The 25,450-nt window shown below is 47.3% G+C and overlaps 1 protein-coding gene across 1 annotated transcript in view; it reads right to left on the bottom strand.

Annotated features, from left to right (window-relative positions):
- fws (four way stop) overlaps window positions 1-25,450 on the bottom strand; it is a 54,277-nt gene that overhangs the window by 1,832 nt on the left and 26,995 nt on the right. Inside the window, exons 16-18 of the mRNA XM_050176313.3 lie at window positions 12,882-13,050; window positions 9,451-9,594; window positions 3,258-3,337 (exon numbers count right to left, since the gene is read on the bottom strand). Coding sequence (XP_050032270.2) covers window positions 3,258-3,337; window positions 9,451-9,594; window positions 12,882-13,050 — 393 coding nt within the window. The remainder of the gene's footprint in view (window positions 1-3,257; window positions 3,338-9,450; window positions 9,595-12,881; window positions 13,051-25,450) is intronic.

The following is a 25,450-nucleotide window of genomic DNA, read 5'->3' as shown; positions in this document are numbered from 1 at the left end:
AGTCGCCTCAATCCCAATACTGTCTGCCAGGAAGTGATGTAGTGGTGTTTACCAAGCACTTGCTAACCTATGAGCCCTCTAATGAAGTACTGCAAGCGCGACAGTTTTGCACGGCCCACGAGACAGCAGCACCCTTGCAAAGGTGTTCTCTGCACAAAGCACGACATGACATAATCTTGGAGGCCATAGTCTTGGCATAATGCAGTCATCAATGCATGGTGTTAGAAAAGTGCAACATCTTGTTCACAACTCAAAATGTATCACAAAGGCCAGAGTTTGCTCTGCTGAATAAAATTTTCTGCACCGAAGCTGCAGTCGGGAGCGAGTGAATCTAGAAAACCTAATGGCATTTGCACGCCAAGGCAGTAATATACACAATGGGACACCAGAAACCTCAGATGTTAACAGTGGAACTTCAGCATAGATTGAATATGAAACGGACCGTGGAAAAAGTGAAATATCAAATTTAATTACAATATAGTCAAACCCAGATGTATCGAACTCGAAGGGGATTGCAAAATAGTTTGATATATCAATAACTCTATATACAGAAATCGGCTTGAGACGCCGCTCATGGTTGTGACAAATGGTGGCTTATCAGAGCATTCAAGAGCAGCGAAGCCAAGTCCATACGTGCAATGTGAAGGCGCAGTTTATTTCGCAGAAGAAAAATCATCAATCTTTGACTGCTTCTTGCTCTGGAAAATAAAGTTGAAAACGCTGCATTCGATCTTCTCGAGACTTTCCAGGTGCCCTCCATTTCACAAGAAGAACGCCAAATTAGGCTGAGCGCTCACACCCATTCAGCGGCTGTGCACTGGCGCATTTCTTCATGACCACGGTGACCTTTGTCACCACTGGAATCGCCTTTCTCTTAGGTGCCAGCAATTCCCGCCACAATGTCCTCGTCAGCTAGAACGGCTACAGCTTGAACGTCGCTGTCAGCATCGACAAAATCGTCAACAGTCACTTCAGGCAGGACAGCACCCGGAAAACGGGACAAGTCACGAAATGCTTCGTGCAAACATTCGTATTCGTCTGAGGCTTCTGGACATTCGTCTACGGCCATTACGGCCACTGCCGCCACTACGGCGCGGCACTGCTTTAAACCGGCCGTTGCAAAGCTGGTTTCCTCGTTCTTTCATGCATGTGGCTTGCAAACGTCATGCGCCGTCACGCGCCAAACGACCACAGGAGATGTGAGGGGCTTTGGGGAAAGCGCACTTTCCAGGGCGCGGCGCTGCTCTAGACCACCCGTTGCCAAGCCGGTTTTTTCCATGCACGCAGCTCGCAAATGTCACACGGCGTCGCGCGCCGACCCACTGCAGATGGGCACGGGAGATGTCTGCGCCTTTGGGGAAAGCGCACCTTCCAGTGCACAGCAAGGGGTTCGATCTATCGAGACGCGCCGCCGGTAGCACACCTTGAACGCATGAATGATGCCCATATCCAGGGCGGCGCCACTTTCTCTTTCGTCACCCCGCGCGCGCGCTTTTTCGTTTTCATTTTTCAACGCGCGCTTTTTCTTTTTTTACTTTATTTTACCCGCAAAGGAGCGCCGGGGGACGCTTTGTGCGCTCTGTGTTCGCGTCGTGTCAGGGGAACACAAAGTGCGCGAAATTCGCCTGCCGCGGGTTCGCAGTCCAGCGAAACCGCACCAAACACCGCCGGCTCGGTCAACTACAGGGGCCCGACAGCTTCGCGTTCGCTCTAACCGAGTGTTGAGGCCACAACAGTTCGTTCTATGTGAGACACTGTGTCATTGCCCCAATATATATTTTGACGGTAGCACCGCCCTCGTTCGTACTAAGCGAGCGTTCGTTATATCTGCGGCTGTTATAAGTGGGCTGGACTGTACTAATAACAACTTGGAGTGAAAAATTGAAGCAAACTAGAGCTTAACAAGATCAGACAATTTAAAATTATTAAAGGGACTATGTTTACAGAATTTACTGTCATATTGTCCTCCGCAAATATACCACATGTTAAATTTTTATACATATGCAGTAATTCACACAATGTCTTAACAGAAACTGCAAATGGCCATATGAAAACGAATGCTTATCTGACTTTACTAGCACGATGCAATGCGACTGGTGACTGGCGTAGAAAACATGCCCCAAAAAGAAACACCACAAAGACAAAAGATGAATCATGACCGTATACCGACCCTGACACCAGAGCGCATTTTTGCTCATGAATCGTGCCCATGCATCAGTGTGTCACCGACCTCTGCCTCAGCAAGGATTGGATGAAATTGATGGTTTGATAAACTGTGCAATGTACTCCCTCAAAACATTCAGGAACCTAACTATTCGTATGTTCACTATTTGATTCAGTGATGTTCAGGTATCCGCACACATTTACTTTATTTCCTGTCGCATCAATTGGCACAAAAGCTGCTATTTCAGGCGTACAGAATGTGAAGCACCAGATGTTGTCAAGTCATCTCGCATGCAGTGCAGCGGCGGCTAGATGAGCATCTATAATTTTCTGACAATGCCTTTCATGCTATGCATTCCTTTTCACGCTTTTCGCACTTCATCAGTGGTCAGAGCGATGCTCTGCACACATTATCGACAGGATTAGCTGGCCATGAATGGTGTGTGATAAGAGTGGCACAGAATCGAGCAGAAGGCGCCACTGCAAAATCGCAGCCTGTATCTCGACCATTTGCAGGCTGTCAGTACAGATAAGTGAAACTGCAGTCAATGCATGCACCAAATTCTCATCGGCGACTGCTAGATCGACCAGGCTTTGCTAGTTACGGTGTTGCAGAGTGCAAGCGACACGGCCGACGACCATGCTGGCGGCGTATCAAAACAATATAGTTATTTCTGCTTGACTTGTTGGCCATATGAGCATACAATCGTGCAATCGGAGTCCGAATTGTCACATAACACGGTGTAAAGTGTCAGAAATTTCAGTCTTCCTTGTAGATTGTCTTTGTAGCTAGTGGCGATGCCACATGGCTGTCCAAATAATCAAGCATGTCCGAATAATCGGTTGTTGACTGTATTTCTCACTCAGTGTACTCAGAATTTCACGTCAATGGGCCCCCCACGTACGTGTCACAAGATTCAAAGATGAGAACCTGTTTCACATTGCATGAATGTAGCTCAATGTGCAGAATGAACGCTCGCACAAGAAAGGTTTGCGCACCCGAAATTCATGCACATCCCAATTTCACGAGGGTGTGCACAAATACAGCCAATTATTGGCAACCTAACATTCCCCTTGAAAGCAGGGCGACTCACCGCACAAGGACCAGGCGCTCCTTCTCGGACGTGTGTTCATCGAGCCACTTTGAATAGCGGCTGCGGGACCAGGATGCCGCCTGCAACATTGTACAGTAACAATGACCACTATAACCATGTGCTTGCTGATTGAAGAGCAAAGATTTTGTGCACAGGAACTGTGGTTGCACTTAGACCAAAGGGCCTATGCTCAAAATACTTATCTTTCATTAGCACCATCCATGACTGGTCATTGCTGCAGCGATCGTCTTGCTGTCATGTTGACTATTACCACGAGTTGCAAGTGTCTTAACACTTGCCAATAAGGAAACCTTCTCGCGTAATAGAAGTTTTGTCAATGTTGGCCCAGTTATTCTGACACATGCTGAATGTTCTTGCAGGAAGATTCTGGTAAAAGCTTTAAACATGCAATGGACAGCTGATGAAATGAACTATAATTATGCTAATAATGGCAGCTATCAGTGATGAACAATTTTCCTAGGCTCACACGCCCAATTTTGGAACAGCTGGTTGTAATGCAGCTTATGTGTGACTGTGCTTTCATTCTCTGCAATGCACAACTGCACCTTGAGGGTATAATAAATAAATAAATTACCACATGTATGGCTTCTTTGTATGCTTATGAATCAGATTGTACAGTTGCTTCTTGTAAACCTAAAGCCTCTCCCAAGAGCAGCAGCATTTTATGGCGGTATCACGAGCTGTAAAGTGAGCTGTAATATGTAACGCAAGCTGACTTCTTGAAACAAAAAAAAGAGAAAAGAAATGCGTTGTACATCAAAAGTACCTCAAAGGGTGCTCATGGCGAACAATGCGACGTCAACTAAGTATGTGCCTATCACATGTTTCTTGAATGCACACAAAGAAGCACTGTGGAACAAACTTGGCAGCACTGCAACGTGGACCTGTTGTTTATACACTATGGACACACCAACAGCATGCACAATAAAAGTATAATGACAGAAGAATTACACGATGCAAAGGGTGTGCTCAAGTGTCTCCCCTACATTTGTCCATTTCCTTCCTTTTTTTTTTATTTTTTACAGCGAAGCTGTATAATTCTACCTCCCAATGGGTCTGTCATGTCCGTAGGCAAAAGCTTGGAAGGCGCGCACCAAATGCACTGCTGAGTTCCCGGCAGCACCAGCAGATGGTGCTCGCCTTCGCGCAGCTGCGGCAATGGCAGCACCACTCATGTAGGGAAAAGAAAAAAAAAGAACCAGAAAGCTCACACTTGCGCATAGCATTCGCTGCAAACATTTCCCGGTAAGGATTATGGTTGCATAAGCTGCAGTTGCCAGGAAGCGGCAACCGTAACATACAAAGCAGGGAGTGACGCAACTACACTTTCGTATGTAAAAGAAGAACCCGCCTAGCAACTGATTTGTGTTGTGACAGTGCTATGGGAAGGCCACGTTTAGAGAGGACTATTGAAGAGCAGCGTGCATACACGGCGCCTCGAAAGTTTGGTTAAGTACATTTCCCTTCACTCTGGTCCACTCTGTGTAGGTGCACGAAGTAGCCGAGCAAGCCAAGTCGCAGGCTGTTGAAACGTCTTAGGCTAATAACTAGGTAAAGTGCCTGTGAATGTCATCATGTGAATAATTTCAAGCCATGTCGCAATGGGTAATCATTCTAGTTGTCGTTTCTACCTTCACTCTCCGACCACCTACACAGCGTGGATCGGAGATCAATTATTTTTTTCAACACCAGTATAGTCATGGAATGAAAGCTGACCTTGGTGCTCTGAAGATAATTTTTCAAGACTCTGCAGTCAAGCAGAATTCTGTCGCTTCATGGCCATGACACGTGTTGCTATTACATTGCGTTACGAAAGACCCCCTTCCAATTTCGCAGCTACACTTCCCCTCACAGCACTTCTGACTAAACAACAGTCACTCAGGTCATTGTTCTGATAAATTGCAAACTGTGTGCAATATAGATTAACTCTTGCATGTGATTTCATCACAGGGCCGGAAATGGCATCTTCTGCCCACCGAAATGCATCATCTATGCACATAACCTCTCATTTAGAAACTTACTGCATCATCATTAGCTTGGAAAGCTGCACTGCAGGAAAGCCCTTCTAGCCAAGACAAAAGGAATCTACCAGAGCCATAATGTGTCACGTCATAGTAACTGCAATGAACAAAAAGGAAGAAAAATATGCTGCCAATAGTGTGATTTACCTCCTTCGTCACCACTAGAAATGTGCTCAGTTTCGGTGCTTTTATGTTTCAATGTTTTATTTCAAGACATAGTAGCCGCAACATATACTGTGATAAATAAAATTATAGCCTGACCACTGGTGTTTTGAATGGATTTAAAGCTATAACTGCACAGACAGTTTTTGAGAATTCTTATGTGAAACTTCAAAGAAGCACCTCAAGGAATACCAATGAAAGTAATAATTTGCTATATTTAGTTTAAGCACCAAGAGTAAAAAAATATATCTAATGTATACAGAATGTACACCTGGCTCCGTGTTCTCAACTTTTGTAGGTCAGATCGTGCAAAAAAATTATTCTGGAGATTTGCTGGCATCTTACAAGCCATAGTGATGCTCATGGTATGTGCGAAAGCAGCAGTTTCACAGATATGAAAATGGGTAAATTCCCAATGTACAGGGAGCCTTCGTTGTTACTAGTTGCAGCAGGCACCTTGTTAGTTTTTACTGCATTATTTAGGCTCGCAAAACAATGGTTGTCAGGTCAGCAAAACATGCAGAAGGCTCCTCATGCTCGATTATTGCATTCGACCAGCTTTCCTGTACAAGCAAGGTGGTCTCTGTGCATTCAACTGGTGCAGGAGCTTCCAGATGCTTTGTTCAGTTTCTGTGCAGTTATGTACAGTAATGTTGCACAATATCTCACAGTATTCGATAAAGCCCTTTGCACAGATGATGTCCAAAATATAAAAGATTAAACTGCTAGTCAAGATTCGGTCAAAGCTCAGTCGAAAATCAAGTGAGTGCTCTTGTGTGAGTGAGAACCTTACATGACGGGAAGAACTGCTTGTAAAGTGCTGTACATGTGCTGTCGACACGCTAATGAATAAAAGAAACCCACTGTAGGAAAAATAAAGCTGCACTTGATATTAGCCGAACACAATTATCAAAATAACATGCACTCATGAGCATTTGCATTTTTGAGACATCCTTAAAATAGTTTAGACGAAGGATCGAGAAATTAGGCAACTCAAGAGAAGCTTGTGCACCTTAACTGCTGCAGTCATTAAAACATTATGTAACCGAGTCGACCAAAGCATAAATTTTGTGTTGTTTTATTTAGAAAGAGCTAGGAGCACTGCCAGGCTATTTTCGACGATACCTCCAATCAAAGTTTTTCGTTTTTTACAGACTCCCCAATCTGCCAAAACTTGTCACATCTGACATATCGTGAAAGTTCAGTTCTCATTTCAGACAGTGCATGATGTTGCTAGCAGAATAATTCCAACGGAAATGTTTAACAACATATACAAAAGTTGTCACTCGAATTGATCAATTTCTATAAATGCAGTAACGAAAGAGTTAAGACTCCAACTCTTTAATGGGTGAACTTATTCTCAGAAACACAAGCGAATCACAACAATACTGGCAACTACAGTTGGAGAATCTGATCGCACGAGTCAAGTGCATCCACTATTTATGCATGCCTCACCATACATTCCATAGCAGTTGCTGGTGCGTACATGCATTGAGAATGTACGACACTCTTCACCTTGCACATGCACGTTGCACTTGCTGTAAATTTGACTACAACATTCTAGAAATGTCAGATACAGTGAGTACCATCTGATTGCTCGATAACAGTGACTATCCCATGAAAACAGTCACTGGCAAAAGCTAAAGCCATGTACACATGGCAATGATCTGCTCTGCTATAATTATCATCACTGTTGTCAACACCATATTTATCTCCAATATAGGGGGAACACCTTGCTAAATGATGTTCAGTTACCACTGTCTTGCGTGAGCTGACTCCAACCTGTGGCTGAAAATTTGCTAATTTTTTCACTCCAGCTGATCCTCTGCTACCCTCTTTTAGAGCGTAGCTCTTCGGCGTCCATTCCTGCCGCAAGCGCCGGCGTAACCAGGTGAACAAGCAGTGCGAAAGTTGAAAGCAAATCTGGAGTGCAGCAGGAGGATGAGAGACGCGAGGAGGAAAGTGAAGAGGAGGGTACCAGGGAACCATGAGGTGGAAAGCGGAAGAGGGTGTGGCAAAAGGGTGAGGAGGAAAGCGAAGTGCCTATGGTGACCAGGCATGCGGTGAGAGTGAAAACAATACGCTGGCATGGGCTTCGGACCCACTACGTATGCGCTACTTCACCTGCAGCGCCGCGTGGCTTGCGCTTTGCGCAAGCCACGCATTCCCATGTTCACACTTTCTTTCTGAACAATAGATAGCTATACCTCAGCGGGTTTAAGGGCCAGCAGGCGAGCAGAGACTCCACTGCGCATGCTGGGATGGCCAGCGTGTTTACGGAGAGGGACGCTCACTTGCGGGAATCCTTTTCCCAGTGGAACACTGCAGCGCGCCAGCGTTTTTGTGAAACAAGCATGGCGACCACCTGCACGAATAGCGGCATGTCATCGGCATCGTCATCAAGCACGGTGCTGGCTCGCCTGCAGGCAAAAAAGCCTCGGAGATATTTCAACACTGAAGAGGACCTCTGTATCCTGCAAGGGGTTTCAGCAACGAGGTCGTTTAGGGACGACTTGAAGTGGACGTTCACAATCAAGAACCTGAAGCGAGCGTACTGATCTTTTCACAGTAACTCCAACCTTGTTCGAGTGGCACAGCAAAGTGCTCCGCTCGACCAAGCGAGGGATCGCTGAGCTAAAGCTCTTCTTTTCGTGCGGTGCTCCGCTGCTGTCTCCGATCACCCACTGGGTCTGCTGGCCTGTGAACCCGCTGAGCTATAACTCTCTAATGAATGACACAACCAGTTGAAATGCTTCATCTGCTGCTGCTGTTAAACGAGCTGCCTGAGCAGAGGCCCAGGGCGACCACTGAGGGAACCTTGTATTTCAGAATCGAATTCTTCGGCATAATTTATTGCGAATTCAAAACACCTAAGCAGCTGCACTCAAAATTCGCATTAGGGAGTATCGTAATCGTCGGTGAAATTTTTTCCCTTCCCTAAGCCCTCATTCTGTTACTATTACTATAATTGGCCAGCAGTTATGTGTTGTTTACAAGACCAGCACAACAGCAGTTCTTCCTCCTAATCTCAAACAGAATACCACCTACCCACATTTGTGCCGCTAAAGTTTGTTCACTTGTTCACCCTTTTACTTTTGCTTCTCAAGTCAACATAACCAGCTTAATTGGGGCAGAAACTTCACCTGCTGCTGGCACCTTCGTTGCTTCTTGCCATCAGATGTGAGACACCATAGATGCTTTAAACTTAGAAAGCAACTACACTTTATGTGCAGAGCATTTACAGGCAGCTATTTACAATGGAACTGATGCATTAAACTCAGCAGGGCCAAAAGTGCAGGATATCACTCCTACATCGAGAACCCTCATGAGGGGTTAGGAGTTGTATTTTAATCCCCTCGGTTGCTCCTACAGAACCAACTCACGACACTCCGGGGACCTAATTGGACAAACTGGAATTTTACATGCATCTGCCCATTTCTCTCCATCTCCATATTGTCCAGAACACTGACTGAAAAAGAAAGAAGGATGGGCAAGGCCTCCACCTAATATGTTGTGATTCGCATCATGCTGTTTGCACAATCTCTGAAGGTGAACTAGCGCACGACATTAAACATGATCACGCGGATCACTTCCACTATCTACACCACACTATTCTCTGAAACGCACACAGGCAAAGTGGCAAGAGGTGCCGGACAACATAGAGCGCACAGGTACATAACAATAATTATGGCTAACAATGCGTCGGCTTAACTGGCATACACATTGCACCCATTGACGCAACCAGCACCAAGGTGGCACATCACGCTGCCCATCGAGACACTAAGTGTCCAACGACAATGGTCACACCACATTCCAGCGTTGCTCCTTCCCAGGTATACATGAGACAACAACTGTTTTCGCTTCCGGAGCTAAGTTGCGTTCAAGCCTCACGTCACTATCCTTTACAGCTAACCTGTTCTACCATTTGTCACAGTACTGCTGGTCAAAACACAGGCTCAAGGAAGTCCATCCTGCCAAAAGGAACATACCTCATACGGTGACCGAAGCTCAGGTGGCGCCTTGGCAAACAGGAAATGCAGCATCAGTGAGTGAGGCACCACGTCACCCAGCATGGGGGACTGGGCCACGTGCTGGGGACTCTGGAAGAGCAGAGGCCGCAGCGCCCGCAGTACCTGCACACGCACACGCACAGGCCTTCCAGAGACTGTCAAAAGAGGAAGACTGACTGGAACAAAGTAAGAGCGACAAGAAGAAACAGTAGCAGAAACATTGTTTACTGCTACTACTGTTATGGTGCATTAAAAGAATACAAAGATGATAGTTTCAATTCTTCATTTCTGGCACTAAATTAAGTGTAGGAACCTTCAAACCCTAGGAAAACTATCAAGAAGCCTTTTAGTGGTGCCCTGAATAATTTATTATAACAGCTTTAGGGGTGTGTGAATATTCAAAACTTTCGAATTGGTCTTCGAATTGAATAGTCACTATTCGTAAATGCCAAGATCTTTTAATACATTTCAAATATTTCAAAAGTCAACTGCGCCCAAATAACCATAAAGTTGTAGCAAAAGTACAGTACATTTTCACCCCCGCAGGCATAGTACAGACACAAAACATGAGAACTCGCGTAGGGGGAGCAGGCTACGCCACTTAGGTAGCCATACTTTACAGGCTGTGCAGCAATCATTCGCACTCTCTGAAGAGCCCTGTGCATGCGAAGAAATGTTTGTTCCTAATGCTCCATTTGTGTTTTTAACTACACTTAATAACTTACTAGTAATGGCAGCTACTTGCTAACTTTAAAGGGACCGTGAAACGATTTTGGCAATTTTGTACAAACATATTGAGTAGTTAAAGTAGGTCCTTTTGATCATTAATTGACACCCCTGAATGTTACGCATAAAGCTTGTAATTTATTATAAGGTTATAAAATGTGCATAGCTACCGATCGCAGCGCGCTACTCGGCTGAGTTTTCAGCCGCCCCTGACCACATGACAAGAGGTGACCATGTGACGCAATTAGGGCAAGCTATCCGACTGGCTGCCCAGGGTGCGTCTTCGATAACTTTTGCAACCTTACGGCGAACAAATATTGTTCATTATACTTCGAATGTTAGTTAAATTGTTTCTATAAAAAGAAAGTAACAGAAAGAGAATGCACAAGGACAATTTATCATTACACTTAAGACTTCCGGCACACAGCCAGTGCCGTCTGCTTGTGTTAAAACATGCTCTGCAGGCAGTGTTGGTCTCAATTTTTCGTTTCGCGAGCACCATGGTTCACCCTTGTTATGTTGTGGGCTGCAAACGTATAACGACTGGCAACATGTCAAGTTGTGACATAGTGTCCCTCTGCAACGCAGCAGACAAACGGAGTGGCTACAGAGTGTCGGTATCTACACCAGAGTGTCGGTATCCGATTGGCGCCAGGATTTGTGGGTTTGCGGCCGTCACCTTACACTGGAGGATTACTGCTATAGTGTTTCGCATGTCCAGTATTCGGGTAGGTGCAAGTGGACTGGGCTTGAGTGTTTCAGGGGATGAACAAACGCACAGATGTGAACAGTGTGCACAGTGAAGCAACCTGGTGGCACGGAGCCCAACCAAACAAAGAGCAGCAACGAAGTGTATTCTGCTTTGGTGCTGGTTTAGATTTTTGGCAGGAGCGTAATCATGAAAACACTGTTTTTCTAAGTGTTAAAAATGTCTTACACTTGGTTATAGCAACATTAGCGCTTTGTTTGAATGGTTAAGCTCAGCGCCACCAGGTGGCTGGACCATGCAGACCGATGAGGCCCGCTCACATACACTTACGCTAGAGCTCCTTAATCACAGCAATAGTAGTATGGAGGGGCTTTAGTTTACGCCTCCACTCATTCGTCAAAACGCAGCTCGCCTGTGCTTACCAGAATACTGGACAAGTTCGGCACTTTGACAGAATGCTCACAACTCATGTTGCTTCAATAGCTCTCATTTGGGATTGACCACCAGGCAGCTAGCAGATAGGTTGGAGAGGCATCACACACTGGCTCTAAAACAACCGGAAGTAGACAACATGACATCCCATCATGACCCAGAGCCAGTGAAGGCGAAGCTTAGCCCTGATCACTCGGCTAACGAGTTGAGGAGAGAATGCGTGGCTATGGAGGAGGGCAACTTGTAACTGTCCGTAGCTCTCTTAATATGAGACACTTCACACAAATTGCGGTGTGAATGATTTACTGTAGCTGTACCCTACGCGCCTGCAAAATTTGTCCGAACTGTTTCAGGGACCCTTTAAGAACACTGGGATCTGAACACTGTTTCATATTAATTGTAATAACGGTTGTTCGTTATGCAAAAGATATTCAAAAATGATTTGATATCTGATTTGATTCTATTCTCTTCTGGCACTATTCGATTCGTGTTTGATTCAGTCTAAAAAAAATTCACCAACAATTACGATACTCCCTAATGCTGAATTTGAGCACTGCTCTATACCTGTTTTCATTTCGCGATATATTGGCTTATGCCAACAATCTGTCTCGTGCGGCACATGGCAAACGGAGCAAAGTGTGACGTGACTGCCTCGTTAATCACGAGATTGCAACAGGCAGCGCGTGGGTGACACATGGCAGCGATTCACAGCAGTCACTGCAGACAGGCCTCCACTTGTACAGCACTTTGTTTCCATATATGGTATCGGTGGATCCACTCACTGCATGCACAACTTTCGCAGCACTAGGCTTTTTTTCTCGCGCTTTCGCCATACCCCCCTCCTCCAATTTCCCCTCGCACTCTCTTCACTATCGCTGTCTTTCGTCCACCACTACACTCTGCGTTTGCTTTTTCATCTTTCACTGTGCTCGTTCACTGGGTTATGCCAAGGGACGACGCCGATGGGAAATGCAAGAGCAGGAGCGTAGGAGCTGCAGTCTAAAAAATTTGGCAGACACACTTAAGACTGCTTACATGTGGGAATGAAAAAAACGTTATAGTTCCTTTCGTGAAATGCTTTTATTTTGTACTCATTTAAAACACTGATGACGTGGCACCACCTCCTCCCCACTGGCTGCACTGTCATGTGTCCAATAACGCACGTACTAGGCCACACCTTTAGCCAAGTCAGCCAGAACTGGTCAGCCGCCATGGCGTCGCAGAAGCGTGCTCGTCTCGCTCTCCAGAGGCCCAGGCTCGATTCCCATCCAGACCGAAATGTACTACCAAATTTTCTTTTCAAAACCATTAATTTACTTTGTTTACAGGAACCTGCTTGAGAAATTTCGTGGCAATCTGAGCATTCTTTTATGTTTTTATTCTTTGCTTCGTCGGCCATTTTTGGTGCCATCTTTCAGTCATGCCAACGGATTTTTGCGTAAGGGGGCCTATAATGCTTTTGCATTATAACTTGTAACATACCGCACTTCACAGCAAACTCCAATTAAATTTGTTCAAACACAGTGCAACACACGCAACCCACCTTGTAGGGGCGCCCCAGGTCGGCTAGGGGCTGGCCCAGTGGTGCCAGAGCCATTTCCATGTGGGCAAAGTCAGCAGCCAGCCGCATCTTGCCGCCCTCAGCCAGCGGGCGAACCAAGCTTGCATGCCGCACAAGTAGCTCCAAGGCACGTGACGCCAGATCCCGCAACCTGCGAAACGTTTGATGCCTCTTTCTGTGCTGCTAACCTTCATGAAATTTTAATCTGTTTGCCTTTAAAGGGACACTAAAGGTTACCAGAAAGTCACGTTGAAGTGATAAAGCAATGTTCTAGAAGGTCTAAGGCGTCAATATAATCGCGAACAGAGCTTTAGTAAGCGAGAAATTGAGGGAAATGCATGACACGATTTGAGACCCCCCAGCGACATTCCAGTACTAGCCCGACGACAAAAGCACTCCTCATCATAATTTATGTCACTAGTACTCAACTACTCATACTAAAAATATCATTTCATTAGATTATAAGACGGAAGAAAGTGCTACTTGCCTACTTCTATTCAATTCTAAGAAAAAATAACATTTTGACGTTACCCTTGAGTAGTATGGGTGATCGAAAGGTTTCGTTTTCACTCGACTCTGCGCGCTCCACTCTGTGCCGCGTGCGCTTTGGAGTTTCAGTTGTTTCGTTATCGCGTCGTGCTGCGCTGGTTCTGCTGGCTCGCGAAACTTGCATTTGGAACAAGCAGCGAGAATGCCACGTCCATGTGATGTCGTGGGATGCGCGAACGGTCCGCGGAACTTGGCCAAGGGCAGTTGCAGGGCGAATCCAACGTTACTTATCACTGTGTGCCAACGAGTGAACCTCTCCGTTCGAAATGGTTAAGTGCCGTACCTCTGCCACAGCGCACTGGCAAAGAGCCGAAAAATCACGTAGTGTGCTCGCTTCACTTTCGTCCAGAGGATTACGAGTTCAACGCCGACTTACTGAAGTCGCGTGGAGTGCCTTTCAAAGCAGGCCGCCGGCGTAGTGGTACGCAACGACGCCGGCAGCGTGAGCCCTCAGCAGCAGGTCATGTTCATCAGTGCTTAAATTGCTGAACTCAAGCTCAGCATCGCGAGCCAATGTGTCGTTGTCAGGGTCGTCCATTGCAACGAGCGTCAAAGTTGGCGTCATAAAATAAAGAACCAGCTCATCGTCGTGCGCTTTCCCTTCCACTAGCCACCATAGTTCCGCTTTCGCCCTGCTGTCGGCTCTGTCCTGGCTCTGTTTCTGGCTGCGCATTTGTGTTTTGTGCAGAAAAGCCGTTGCGCCGCCTGCGGGAGCCGTTTTACTCACCGACAGCGCAACGTCACTATGAGAACGCGACGTCAACACACGTGACGTCAACACTCCTCGATTGAAGGGCGGGTGATTTGAACTGCGCTAGAGGTACGCGGACGCTTCAGAACGCATTTTCTCTTAAAATAAGTCTCTTCTTCGCACGAAACAAGCGTTTCGAGGTTTCTGGGATGGTATTTCAACAGTCCATGTTGACTTAATATTAACCTTTAGTGTCCCTTTAATGCCTTGGACCAATGCCTCCTTTATTTTTTCAATGCCAATGCAATCGCTCGCTCCCCAATAGCGCCTTAGTTCAGTGAGTTGCTGCGATGTGACACTATCCAGATGGTACGACTGCTTGCATCTCACGTGCATCTGAGTTTGCGGCGCTGCCGTTCCACTGGAGTAGCGGTGGACGCTCCATTGCTGCATCTGTCAGGTTATTACGCATCTGTCAGTCTTCCTCCGACTTCCACCGTGAGGCACCACCCAGATGGTACTCTCCCCTACGACCGTAAAGCAGGCGTGAACGCTAGCCCACGGGGGAGAGTAGGAAAGGACGATAGGAGAGGGTGGTGAACAATCGGATCGGTTACATCTGGCTGGCATTGAAAAAAACAGAGGAGGCGCTGTTCCAACTGTCCCATGAACCTACTACTCACTGTTGCCTGTCTTGCTCAGTACTATCTGCAGTGCAAAGCAGCATCTACTACAGCTCACAAGGGGTTTCAGTTATGTACCATGTTCTTAATGTAGCAGCTGTACATGCTCAGAGCAGGCCATCTCACTGAAGTGCTAAACAGTGCATGAAAAAATGAGTGAGTCCAGTACACAATCTTGTTGTTCAAATAACTGCAGAAAAGACTGCCATAATAATACCAACTAGACCGCAAACATTCTTACACAAGGTAGTAGCCAATACTTGGCAGACATTCTGTAACAGCTGTATATACATGCAAGTGGTAATGGTTATAACGGTGACAGTGACCAATTCTGCGATCACTTTCCTGTCCGTGCCTATTCCCATAGGTAGCTCACTATCAATGGTTGCAAATTCATATTTTGCTGTTTTCCGAGCAATCTCGAACAGCTAACGTCATTTATTGGGTTATTTATGAACTATTTATTCACTTTTGGCTTTCGGTTTTCTTTTGCCCCGGGTGTGAAATTTTAAAGCGTCTCCAGAGAAAGGGGCATGGTCAGCACGATGAGCGCTCACAGTTTCTAAGACGACGTCAGTGCCACGTGCAGTTCATGCACAAGAATGTTGCATTTCTTCGATTCCAATGCATCTGTGTGCAAGACTTTGGACTTTGGAAGCAACACCGACGTGGAAGACAACTTCGGTAAGTCAGATTTCAGAATGGAATTTCACTTTCTTCCCTGAATCGCTGCAGAACTGCTGTGGGCTGACATAAAGATAGACATCCTATGTGTTCTAAAGGTCACTGTTCTTCTCTGCAGGTTGTTAACATCCTTCGGTCTGGATTATATGCCAGCGGCCACACAGGGAGTCGAGATTTGTGGGTAAAGACGGCTGAGAGTCGGCATTGTGCTAGGGCTGGTCACTAGGGTTAATGTCTTATTTTATAGCTCAAGAAATTTTTCACATAGAAAGATGATATTTCTTGGAATATTGCACTGGTCCTCTGCGTCGAAAATGCATATTCTGAAAATTTTCCCCACGTTTTTCTGAGCGAAGTAACAATGAGGTTTTCATATAACTTTTCCTTTCTTGTACAAAAGTTTTGTTTGGATAGTTTATAAAGTTCTTTAAATAAGTATGTTGCTTGGGACTAGTGCCGTCATAAAGAAAACTTCTTCCTCTTCAATTTGAAACTATACACTTTAGTATCAAGAATGCTCTGTGATTAGCAAAAAAAAGTATTTACTAGACTATCCAAAAACTGCTGCTTATCCCATGGGCAGGAAAGTGCTAAGCTAAGTTTTCATGCCCAGTAGTACACACTTTTGGGTGAGTTACATGTATTAGCATGTATGCTTTTCCTTTGCTGCACTGAAAGCTAACATGTACTTATAAGTTCACAAGCAGCTTCTTCGTTGAAAAGGCATAAAACGTGTATAGACCACTTTCTGCCAAGAATTTTAGTTAATAATGCTAGTACGTGGTTCTTAAGGAACACTAAACCAGAACACTCATTCAACGCTTTTCACAGTACAACAGTACATGCGTCCTGGCTTAGCGGATTCGTTGTGAAACATGTTTGAAGGGTCGCACACGCGGCCTAAGCTCAAAGACAAGTATTCCGAAAAAAAGAAAAAGAAAAACGCACGCACATGTGCTGCAGAAAACACTCATGCTGTGTACCACGTTGCAACTCCACCTATAGCTCTACGTCAATGAGGTGCCAAAAACATGCATAGCGTATGAATGCGACCAAAAGTTTCAAATGGAAAGCGACCAGGCATTTGTCCAGACTGCACTGTGAACCACGCAGTAGCCGACTTTCATTGATGGCTAGCTAATTTATCGAAGAACCCCCGCATTACACTGAGGTGACAATTCAAAAACATTACATTGCTGATGAGGTGTTCTTGCAGTGTCTCTCTTGCTGGGGGTGGCAGCAGATGCCTGTACTTGTTTATGGTGCGCGAACATTGGGTCGATACGAGACCTTAACCGACTATTCAGCACGGTGTATCTCGGGGACCATTTTATCGCACCAAGTCAACAACCTCGCAACCGACAAATACGAACTGTCATAGTGCACACGCTTTCGTGTCGACAGAACAGACAAAACCAGCATGTTGATCATAGTTCGACTGATCCCCATGCAATCAGCTGCCGAACCAACGACATGACTGACAGAGCACCTTCACTTGTATATATATTTTATCCCTCTCAGAATGAATCGAAACATACTTTCACAGTTGAAATGCACAAACTTCAGCCCTCTCAAGCTGTGCACATGAAGATTGAGCCAATGCTGATCCTGTTCAGTGAGGTTAGGCCTAGAGAAGCCGTAGAGTTTGTGCACCCGCTTGGCAGACTTGAACTGAATAGTAACCAGATAGGACGAAGGAAACTGCTTTTATAATTCAGTCCTGACCTTCGTGTTTGAAATCAACTACTCTTCACTTCGCACAGCGCACAAACACACAATAAGAAGGATGCAGCAACACATCACTGTGCCAACATTTATATGTTAATGTTTCTGAAGGCTGCCAGTCGCATTCGCTATGTATATGAGTGGGTCTGTACACATTGTTATGCTGACACATTCCTCAATTCTAGAGGTACATTGTTTACCTTGTAATGAAGAAAGGAAGAGAATGACATACCGATCATCATCAAGAGCGGAGGGCACGAGACCGGCGCTCGAACACCACCATCTTGTTCTCCGTGCTCACTGTTCCGAGCTACCGCCCGTTTGCTGGACTCGCTCAATAAACTTCCTTACATTTGGTGGATCGTGCTGGGTACGCACATCGTCGGCACCCTGGAACTCCGATCCCGCACGTTGCACTCGACCATGCAAGCTGACGCAGCCCAACAGCCGCCACCTCTCCCGGCCGCCGTTTGTCCCGGCCCCGTTCGCCAGCGAGACCCCCCGGTATTTTCGGGTACGGAAGACCAGGACGTCGAGGACTGGCTGTCGTCCTACGAAAAAGTTAGTGGACCCAACAAGTGGGATGACGCTGCTAAGTTGAGTACCGCGAACTTTTACTTGGCTGGCGTGGCGAAGCTGTGGTATACGAACCACGAATCGGAATTTGAAAACTGGTCTGCTTTCAAGGAGGCAATATCTGCCGTTTTCGGTCGCCCTGCCGTGCGGAAGTTACGCGCCGAGCAACGGCTGCGCACACGGGCACAGGAACCGAATGAAACATTTACCGCCTATATTGAGGACGTACTCGATCTCTGCAGGCGCGCCGATGCCTCAATGAGCGAAAGTGCCAAAATACAGCACATCATGAAGGGCGTCGACGACGATGTCTTTCAGATGCTTCTTGCGAAGTCTCCTGGCACTGTGTCTGAAGTTGTAACTCTTTACCATAGCTATGACGAGTTGAGAAGGCAGCGGGCTCTCACCCGATGTTCATCTCAGACGTACAATCAACCGCTCGCTGCACTGGACATCATGCATGACCAGTCATACCTTATCGCACAAATGAAAGAATTTGTGCGTGAGGAGGTGGCCCGTCAGTTGTCTCTCCTGCCGTTTGCTCAGCGTCAGGAGCTCCCACAACAGCAGCAACTGCAGCGACCAATCCCGTTGGCTCCCGTGCTTCGACACGTCATTCAAGAGCAGATTTCCGAGGCCATGCCGGTGCCCATTCAGCAGCAACCTGTCGCCGCGCCTCTTAGTTACGCTGAGGTAGTAAAGCGGCAGCAGCTTCAACAGCCCTCACCACCCCATGGTGTGTCGTATGCTGCAGCCCTGATTCAGCCGTCCGTGACATGGTCTGCTCCCATCCCTGCAAATCCCTGGCGAACGCGCGACAACCGGCCGATCTGTTTTGCATGCGGTGGCCCTGGTCACATCGCCCGATTCTGCCGCCGTCGCGCGCCAGGATACTCAGACGCCCGTTCACCGAACTACATAGATCGTCCCCGCTCTCGTTATGAAGGTCCGGGTCCCCAAACAAGCACGTCTTCACGTGACTATCCGCAACCCACGTCTCGTCGCTCACCTTCACCCCGTCGCCGCTCCTTGTCGCCCATGCGTCGTCGACCAGCCCCTGAAAATGAGGGAAACTAGCCTCCGCAGTTCGTGAGGCAAGAACTGCGCTGTCGAAATACTCAAGTCCTCGAACTTTGCCGTCGAATATTGTCGAAGTTTTCGTAGAAGGCATCCGTGCATATGCTCTTGTCGATACCGGTGCTGCCGTTTCTGTTATAGACGCCACACTTTGCCGCAAGCTTCGGAAGGTGACCATGCCGCTTGACATGATGCCATTACGTACAGCGAATGGAGACCCTGTTCGGCCTATAGCTGCCTGCACTGCTCGACTTATTATAGCTAAAGAGCACTACATTGTCGAGCTTATCGTCCTTTCCTCTTGCTCGCACGACATTATACTTGGCTGGGACTTTCTATCGTATAATCACGCCGTTATTGATTGTGCCAGATCTGAACTTGAGCTCTTCCCCTTGTGTGACCAGTCCTACTACCCCGCTCATCAAGCCGCACACAAGATAGTCGTCACAGAAGACACAGAAATTCCGCCGACAGCAGCTGTTTTGCTCCCCGTATTCTGCAACAGCATATGTGATGAAGCTGCATTCTTTGAACCATCACGCCTTCTTCTAAATCGGAAGCCACTTCTTTTGCCTTATTCGACCCTCTCTATTTCGAATGGAACAAGCGCTCTCTGCCTCACAAATCCTCTTCCATATCCCATCAGACTGCTTAAAGGTGAATCCCTTGGATGCGTGCAACCCATTGATATCGGCCAAATTTTTTCCGTGCAGCAAGATTCAGCTCGACGCGACCTCGACGTCATCAGTGCTCTTACCCCTTCTGATGTTCCAGCTGCTGACCTATTCGATTCGTCGATCGCAGACGGACTGTCCCCATTTGAACGCTCTGCTCTTCTCCAGCTGCTTTACCAGTTCCGCGACTCCTTCGATGTTGCCCAACGTGCCCTTGGCCGAACTTCTACCATTGTTCACAACATCGACACCGGCTCCAACTCGCCAGTGCGACAACGCCCTTACCGCGTCTCCACCGCGGAACGTCAAGTTATTACCGACCAGGTTGACGATATGCTTAAACGCGACGTTATTCGCCCTTCACAAAGCCCGTGGGCATCCCCTGTGGTTCTCGTTAAAAAAAAGGATGGATCGATTCGCTTCTGCGTGGATTACCGGCGCCTAAACAAGGTCACTCGAAAAGACGTGTACCCTTTACCCAGAATTGACGATGCCCTTGATTGCCTACAAGGTGCCGAGTTTTTTTCGTCGTTAGATTTGTGTTCCGGGTATTGGCAGGTGCCTTTAGCAGAGGCCGACCGTTCAAAGACAGCCTTCGTCACGCCTGACGGTCTATATGAATTCAATGTCATGCCCTTCGGCCTCTGCAATGCGCCTGCCACCTTCGAACGCATGATGGACTCGGTTCTGCGGGGTTTGAAGTGGCACATGTGTCTCTGCTATCTCGACGACATTGTTGTCTTTGCGCCAGATTTCGCAACCCATCTCGAACGCCTCAACCATGTCCTGACGTGCCTGAAAACCGCTCAGCTGCAACTAAATCTCAAGAAGTGCTGTTTTGCTGCGCGAAAACTTACAATTCTTGGTCACGTTGTATCAAAGGATGGTGTGCTTCCGGACCCAGCTAAATTACGTGCCGTGACTGACTTCCCCAAACCGACGACTCTGAAGCAGTTACGAAGCTTCATAGGGTTATGTTCCTACTTTCGTCGGTTTGTGCGCAACTTCGCCTCTATAATTGCGCCTTTGACCCAACTACTAAGCAGCGCCTCCAATATCTCGTCATGGTCTTCTGAGTGTGACCAAGCCTTCTCCACCCTTCGCCGTCTCCTGACGTCACCACCTATACTGCGCCACTACGATCCTACGGCCGCAACTGAGGTGCACACAGACGCCAGCGATGTCGGCCTCGGTGCTGTTCTCGCGCAACGAAAGCCTGGGTTCGCAGAGTATGTCGTCGCATACGCCAGCAGAACGCTCACCAAGGCTGAATCAAACTATAGCGTCACCGAGAAAGAATGCTTGGCAATAGTCTGGGCGCTTGTCAAGTTCCGCCCTTACTTATATGGCCGCACGTTTGATGTAGTTACGGACCATCATGCATTATGTTGGTTGTCTTCGTTGAAGAATCCGTCAGGTCGCCTTGCCCGCTGGGCTCTTCGACTTCAAGAGTTTGACATCCGCGTTATATATCGTTCCGGACGCAAGCATGCCGATGCTGATGCACTGTCGCGGTCACCACTATCCACCGAAACTGCGTCCATATCCACTATAGACCATCCATTGTCAGCTCTTGACGTCGCCACCGTCTCCTCTGCACAGCGCCACGATCCCTGGATCGCTTCGCTTCTTGACGTTTTATCCGGGGCACCCACTCTTTCGACCACTCGAACACTGCGACGCCAAGCTTCGCACTTCAGCATCCGTGATGGCCTCTTGTACCGGCGCAACTACTCGCCAGATTGTAGGAAGTGGCTCCTAGTTATCCCTCGAACGCTTCGCTCTACAATCTGCGCTTCCTTTCACTCCGACCCGCAGTGTGCTCACGGTGGTGTCTTCAAGACCTATGAACGCTTACGGAAAAGGTACTACTGGCGCGGAATGTTTCGCTTTGTCCGCAAGTTCATTCGCGGCTGCCACGAGTGTCAGCGACGAAAAAAACCACCGCATCCTGCCGTAGGTTCATTGCAGCCCCTTCCATGCCCAGAACGCCCATTCGACCGCGTTGGAATTGACCTTTATGGACCTTTACCTTTGACCACGGCCGGAAACCGATGGGCTATCATTGCTGTCGACCACCTTACACGATACGCCGAAACCGCTGCTCTTCTCACGGCGACAGCACAGGACGTCGCCTCTTTCATCCTCAAGCGTTTTGTGCTTCGGCATGGTCCTCCTCGCGAACTCCTCAGTGACCGTGGCCGCGTATTTCTCTCCGATGCAATTCAAGCACTTCTCCACCAGTGCAACATTGTACATCGGACGTGTACTGCCTACCACCCTCAGACGAACGGTCTCACTGAGCGGTTTAATCGGACTCTGGGCGACATGCTTGCGACACATGTTGCATCTGATCAGTCAAACTGGGACCTGGTTCTTCCATTTGCGACATACGCGTATAACACCGCTACGCAAGTCACAACCGGGTTTTCCCCCTTCTTCCTTTTGTACGGTCGCCAGCCGACGCACACTATCGACACGTTGCTGCCATACGCACCAGATACATCAGAGTGCACGCCCGTGTCAGCAGCGGCCCGTTACGCTGAAGATTGCCGACAACTAGCCAAGCGCTTTACTACAGCCGACCAACAACGCCAGAAAAACGCCCGCGATGATGATCACTCTCCGGCCGCAACATTCGCTCCTGGAGCACTTGTGTGGCTGCTTGTACCACCCTGCGCCCCTGGCTTGTCGTCCAAACTGCTCCCAAATTATCATGGTCCCTACCGCATCGTCGAGCGTACTTCCCCCGTAAACTATGTCATTGAGCCTCTTACGCTGCAAGACGACCGTCGTCGACGTGGACGTGATGTTGTTCACGTAAACCGCCTCAAGCCGTACTTCGACCCTCTTGTACCCACCTGTTAGATCGCCAGGATGGCTCCACCTTTCTCGACGGGGGCAATTGTAATGAAGAAAGGAAGAGAATGACATACCGATCATCATCAAGAGCGGAGGGCACGAGACCGGCGCTCGAACACCACCATCTTGTTCTCCGTGCTGACTGTTCCGAGCTACCGCCCGTTTGCTGGACTCGCTCAATAAACTTCCTTACAACCTTTATGTCAAACAAGAAAAATGAGATGGTGCATTCAGTACAGTAGCATAAACAACCACCTCACTCAGTTGTCGAGGGTATCAGCTACGGCATCTGCATTTTCACAAAAGAACTAAACGGCCTATAAATGAGCACTTATGCGAGCATACTTTTCTCTCACAATACTTTGTGGAATGCACAAACTTTAAGTAGGATGAAGAAAAGTGAGATTCTGAAATAGCAGCCCATATTATGTGTATCTAGTTCACATTTGTCCTTTAAAGGGATCCTGAGCCATCCTTCAGGCTTGGTGAAAAAACCTAGTCCACAGATAGCATGTGCTGCTGTGAACATTTCAGCCAAGTTTTGCAGTCGTGCGCAGTGTGTGGAGCTTGCAAGTGGAGCGTGAAGCCACTTTTCTCTCAAATGCTCTGTTTTTAATAGAAGCCTGCTTTTCACTCTTTTCTGCAGGCTTCATTTCGTAATATAGCAGGTTCCAATACATGGCTACTATTGGCCAATGGCTGACATCAATCAAGAAGGATTTTTGGATCAGTGTGCTTCTTCCTGCTATTACTACGTATATTTACTGACGAAGTTTAATAAACAGGCTGAACTAAATGAAAATGTGCTTTCGAATTTCGACAATAATAGAAGCCGGCTATCATTTGCTCATGCTCGGCCGCAGCCGTCCGTGTAGGAATTACCGTATTTATTCGATTCTAACGCGCCCTCGATTGTAACGCGCACCTGTTTTCTGTGACCAAAAAAAATGGAGAAAAAGAACACCCTCGATTGTAACGTGCATCCGTCTGCGTGACCTAAAAAAGAAGAAAAGTCCTTTACAGTAATGCACACCTCATTCTTTAATACAAAAATACAACTTTCTCTCATTTGTAAAAAAACAAAGATTTACTCCCAATGCACTAAAGTTGTGATAAATAAAAAAATCGCAGTTCCACCTGAAAGGCAAAGCATCGATTACGAAAGCAAATTAGTAGACAGCTATACGAAATGTAAGGATAGTAGTTTTATCGGCCAGATAAATGCTGCCACTAAGCCACCTGAATAAAACTAAAGGCAGCGACATTCTTTTATCTTTCTACCAGAGCCCTCGAGCGAGAGCAGGCGATGAGGTCTGCGCGTGCCTATTGGTGGAGCAGAGTCACTGGTGGCGCTCGCACTGTGTCGACAAAAATAAGCGCGCGAGCATCTGCGCTCACCGACCTTTTGTTTCCTCGATTTTTAAACATTTCCTTACTAACTAAATTAACAAGCATGGCGTCACGCGCGCACATGCAAACATGAACACGTCTCTGGAAACTCTTTATCAAAACGCTGGAATGATGAAGTGCGGTAGCAGGAGCGAATTGACCTTCATGCTGCCTCTCGCTTTAATGCGAACTAAGCGACGAGAACACAGCACCATGCGCTTAGATGCGTAGACTCTAGTTTCCGTCGCAGATTGCTTTCAAGATAGGGGCCGCGCGGCAGTGCCATATGTAGCAGCCGCCAGTGTAGAACGAGTCTCCTGTTAGCGCCCGTCTCACACGCAGGTTTCGGGAACTCCTAACGCCTGTGATGTGGCCCGATTTTCGTCCGTCTCCGCACACGTGATCGTTTTCCTTTTAATTGCGGCATCATGTCGAACTCGGCATGCCTTTGCAATCGGGACTTCCATGCTGATAGAGCAAACACATAAAATGGGAATACGGTGCACTAACCTAAGCCAAAGGAGGCATTGCCTAAGCACACATACTATATCACATGGAGTAGTACGCATACGAGGTGCGTACGAAGCGCGTACGAGGTGGCCGTTTTGAAATGCCAATGGCTATATGGTAATGCATATTTAGGGTCGTACTCTATTCTAACGCGCACGAAATTTTTGGACCCATTTTAGTGGGAGAAAAGTGCACATTATATTAAAGTAAATACGGTAGACTTTGGCCAACCTGCTTATCGGTGCCATAGCCATCGCGTCTCGCTACTTTCAGCTAGTTTTTAATGCTCAACTAGCCTCAAACCATGCCATACTTAAGGTCGAACCGCACGCACACTTGCCAGTGCACGCTCACTCCTGGCGCTCCTGGTTAGACACCTTGGCAGACCATTGACAGTGCTTCAAAATGCATAAGTTGGATGTGACTACTATCCATCGGTCAAGCTGGTGAAGGACGAAGCCAGTCCGCACAATGTAGCACAATCACACTGGCGCATACAAGCACGAGCTCGCACTCAAGCCCGGTCGTGCACCTAGCAAACACTGCACGTACGCACTACAGTTGCATGTACCTGCAGTCTTCTACACAGTGTAGATACCGTGGCAGGGGCGCGGGGTGCTGCAGTGAGTCCACTGGCTGAGCACATCGCAGCTCGCTGAGGACAACAGCGTTTGGCTTACATCTGACACGTCGTAGGTGCCAAAATCGAAAGTAGTGGCCTCTACGTTAACACCCAAAATCAAATTTCAACTGCGCGCCACAGTGACATGCAGTAGGTGGAGCATTGTGGGAGCGCCCCGCTCTACCATAGCCTTCGCAGTGCAAGGCACTGAAGAAGGAGTGGAAGCACTGTGAAAGGTGTGTTTGATTGCCAATAACTCCGCTTCTGCTGAACGCATTGCTGTACTTCTTTCGGCAAGGTATTTCTTAAATAGCCTATTTTAACTTCAAATGCATTTCTCCCCTTCGATAAAAAGTGGTTCAGGGCCCCCTTAGGGGCTCAGTCACTTGTACTGACTCATCTCTGGGTGGAACAATGTAGCTCATATGTGCAGATTTGCTACGTTTTGACATTATTTAATATTAGTGATGCGCTGTTTCCACAATATTTCAAGCTAACAAAGACCTGTG

This window comes from Dermacentor andersoni, chromosome 9, assembly GCF_023375885.2.
Source record: "Dermacentor andersoni chromosome 9, qqDerAnde1_hic_scaffold, whole genome shotgun sequence".
NCBI lineage: Eukaryota > Metazoa > Arthropoda > Arachnida > Ixodida > Ixodidae > Dermacentor > Dermacentor andersoni.
The sequence above is the reverse complement of the archived record's forward strand: the minus strand, read 5'-3'. Positions and strand labels throughout refer to the sequence as shown.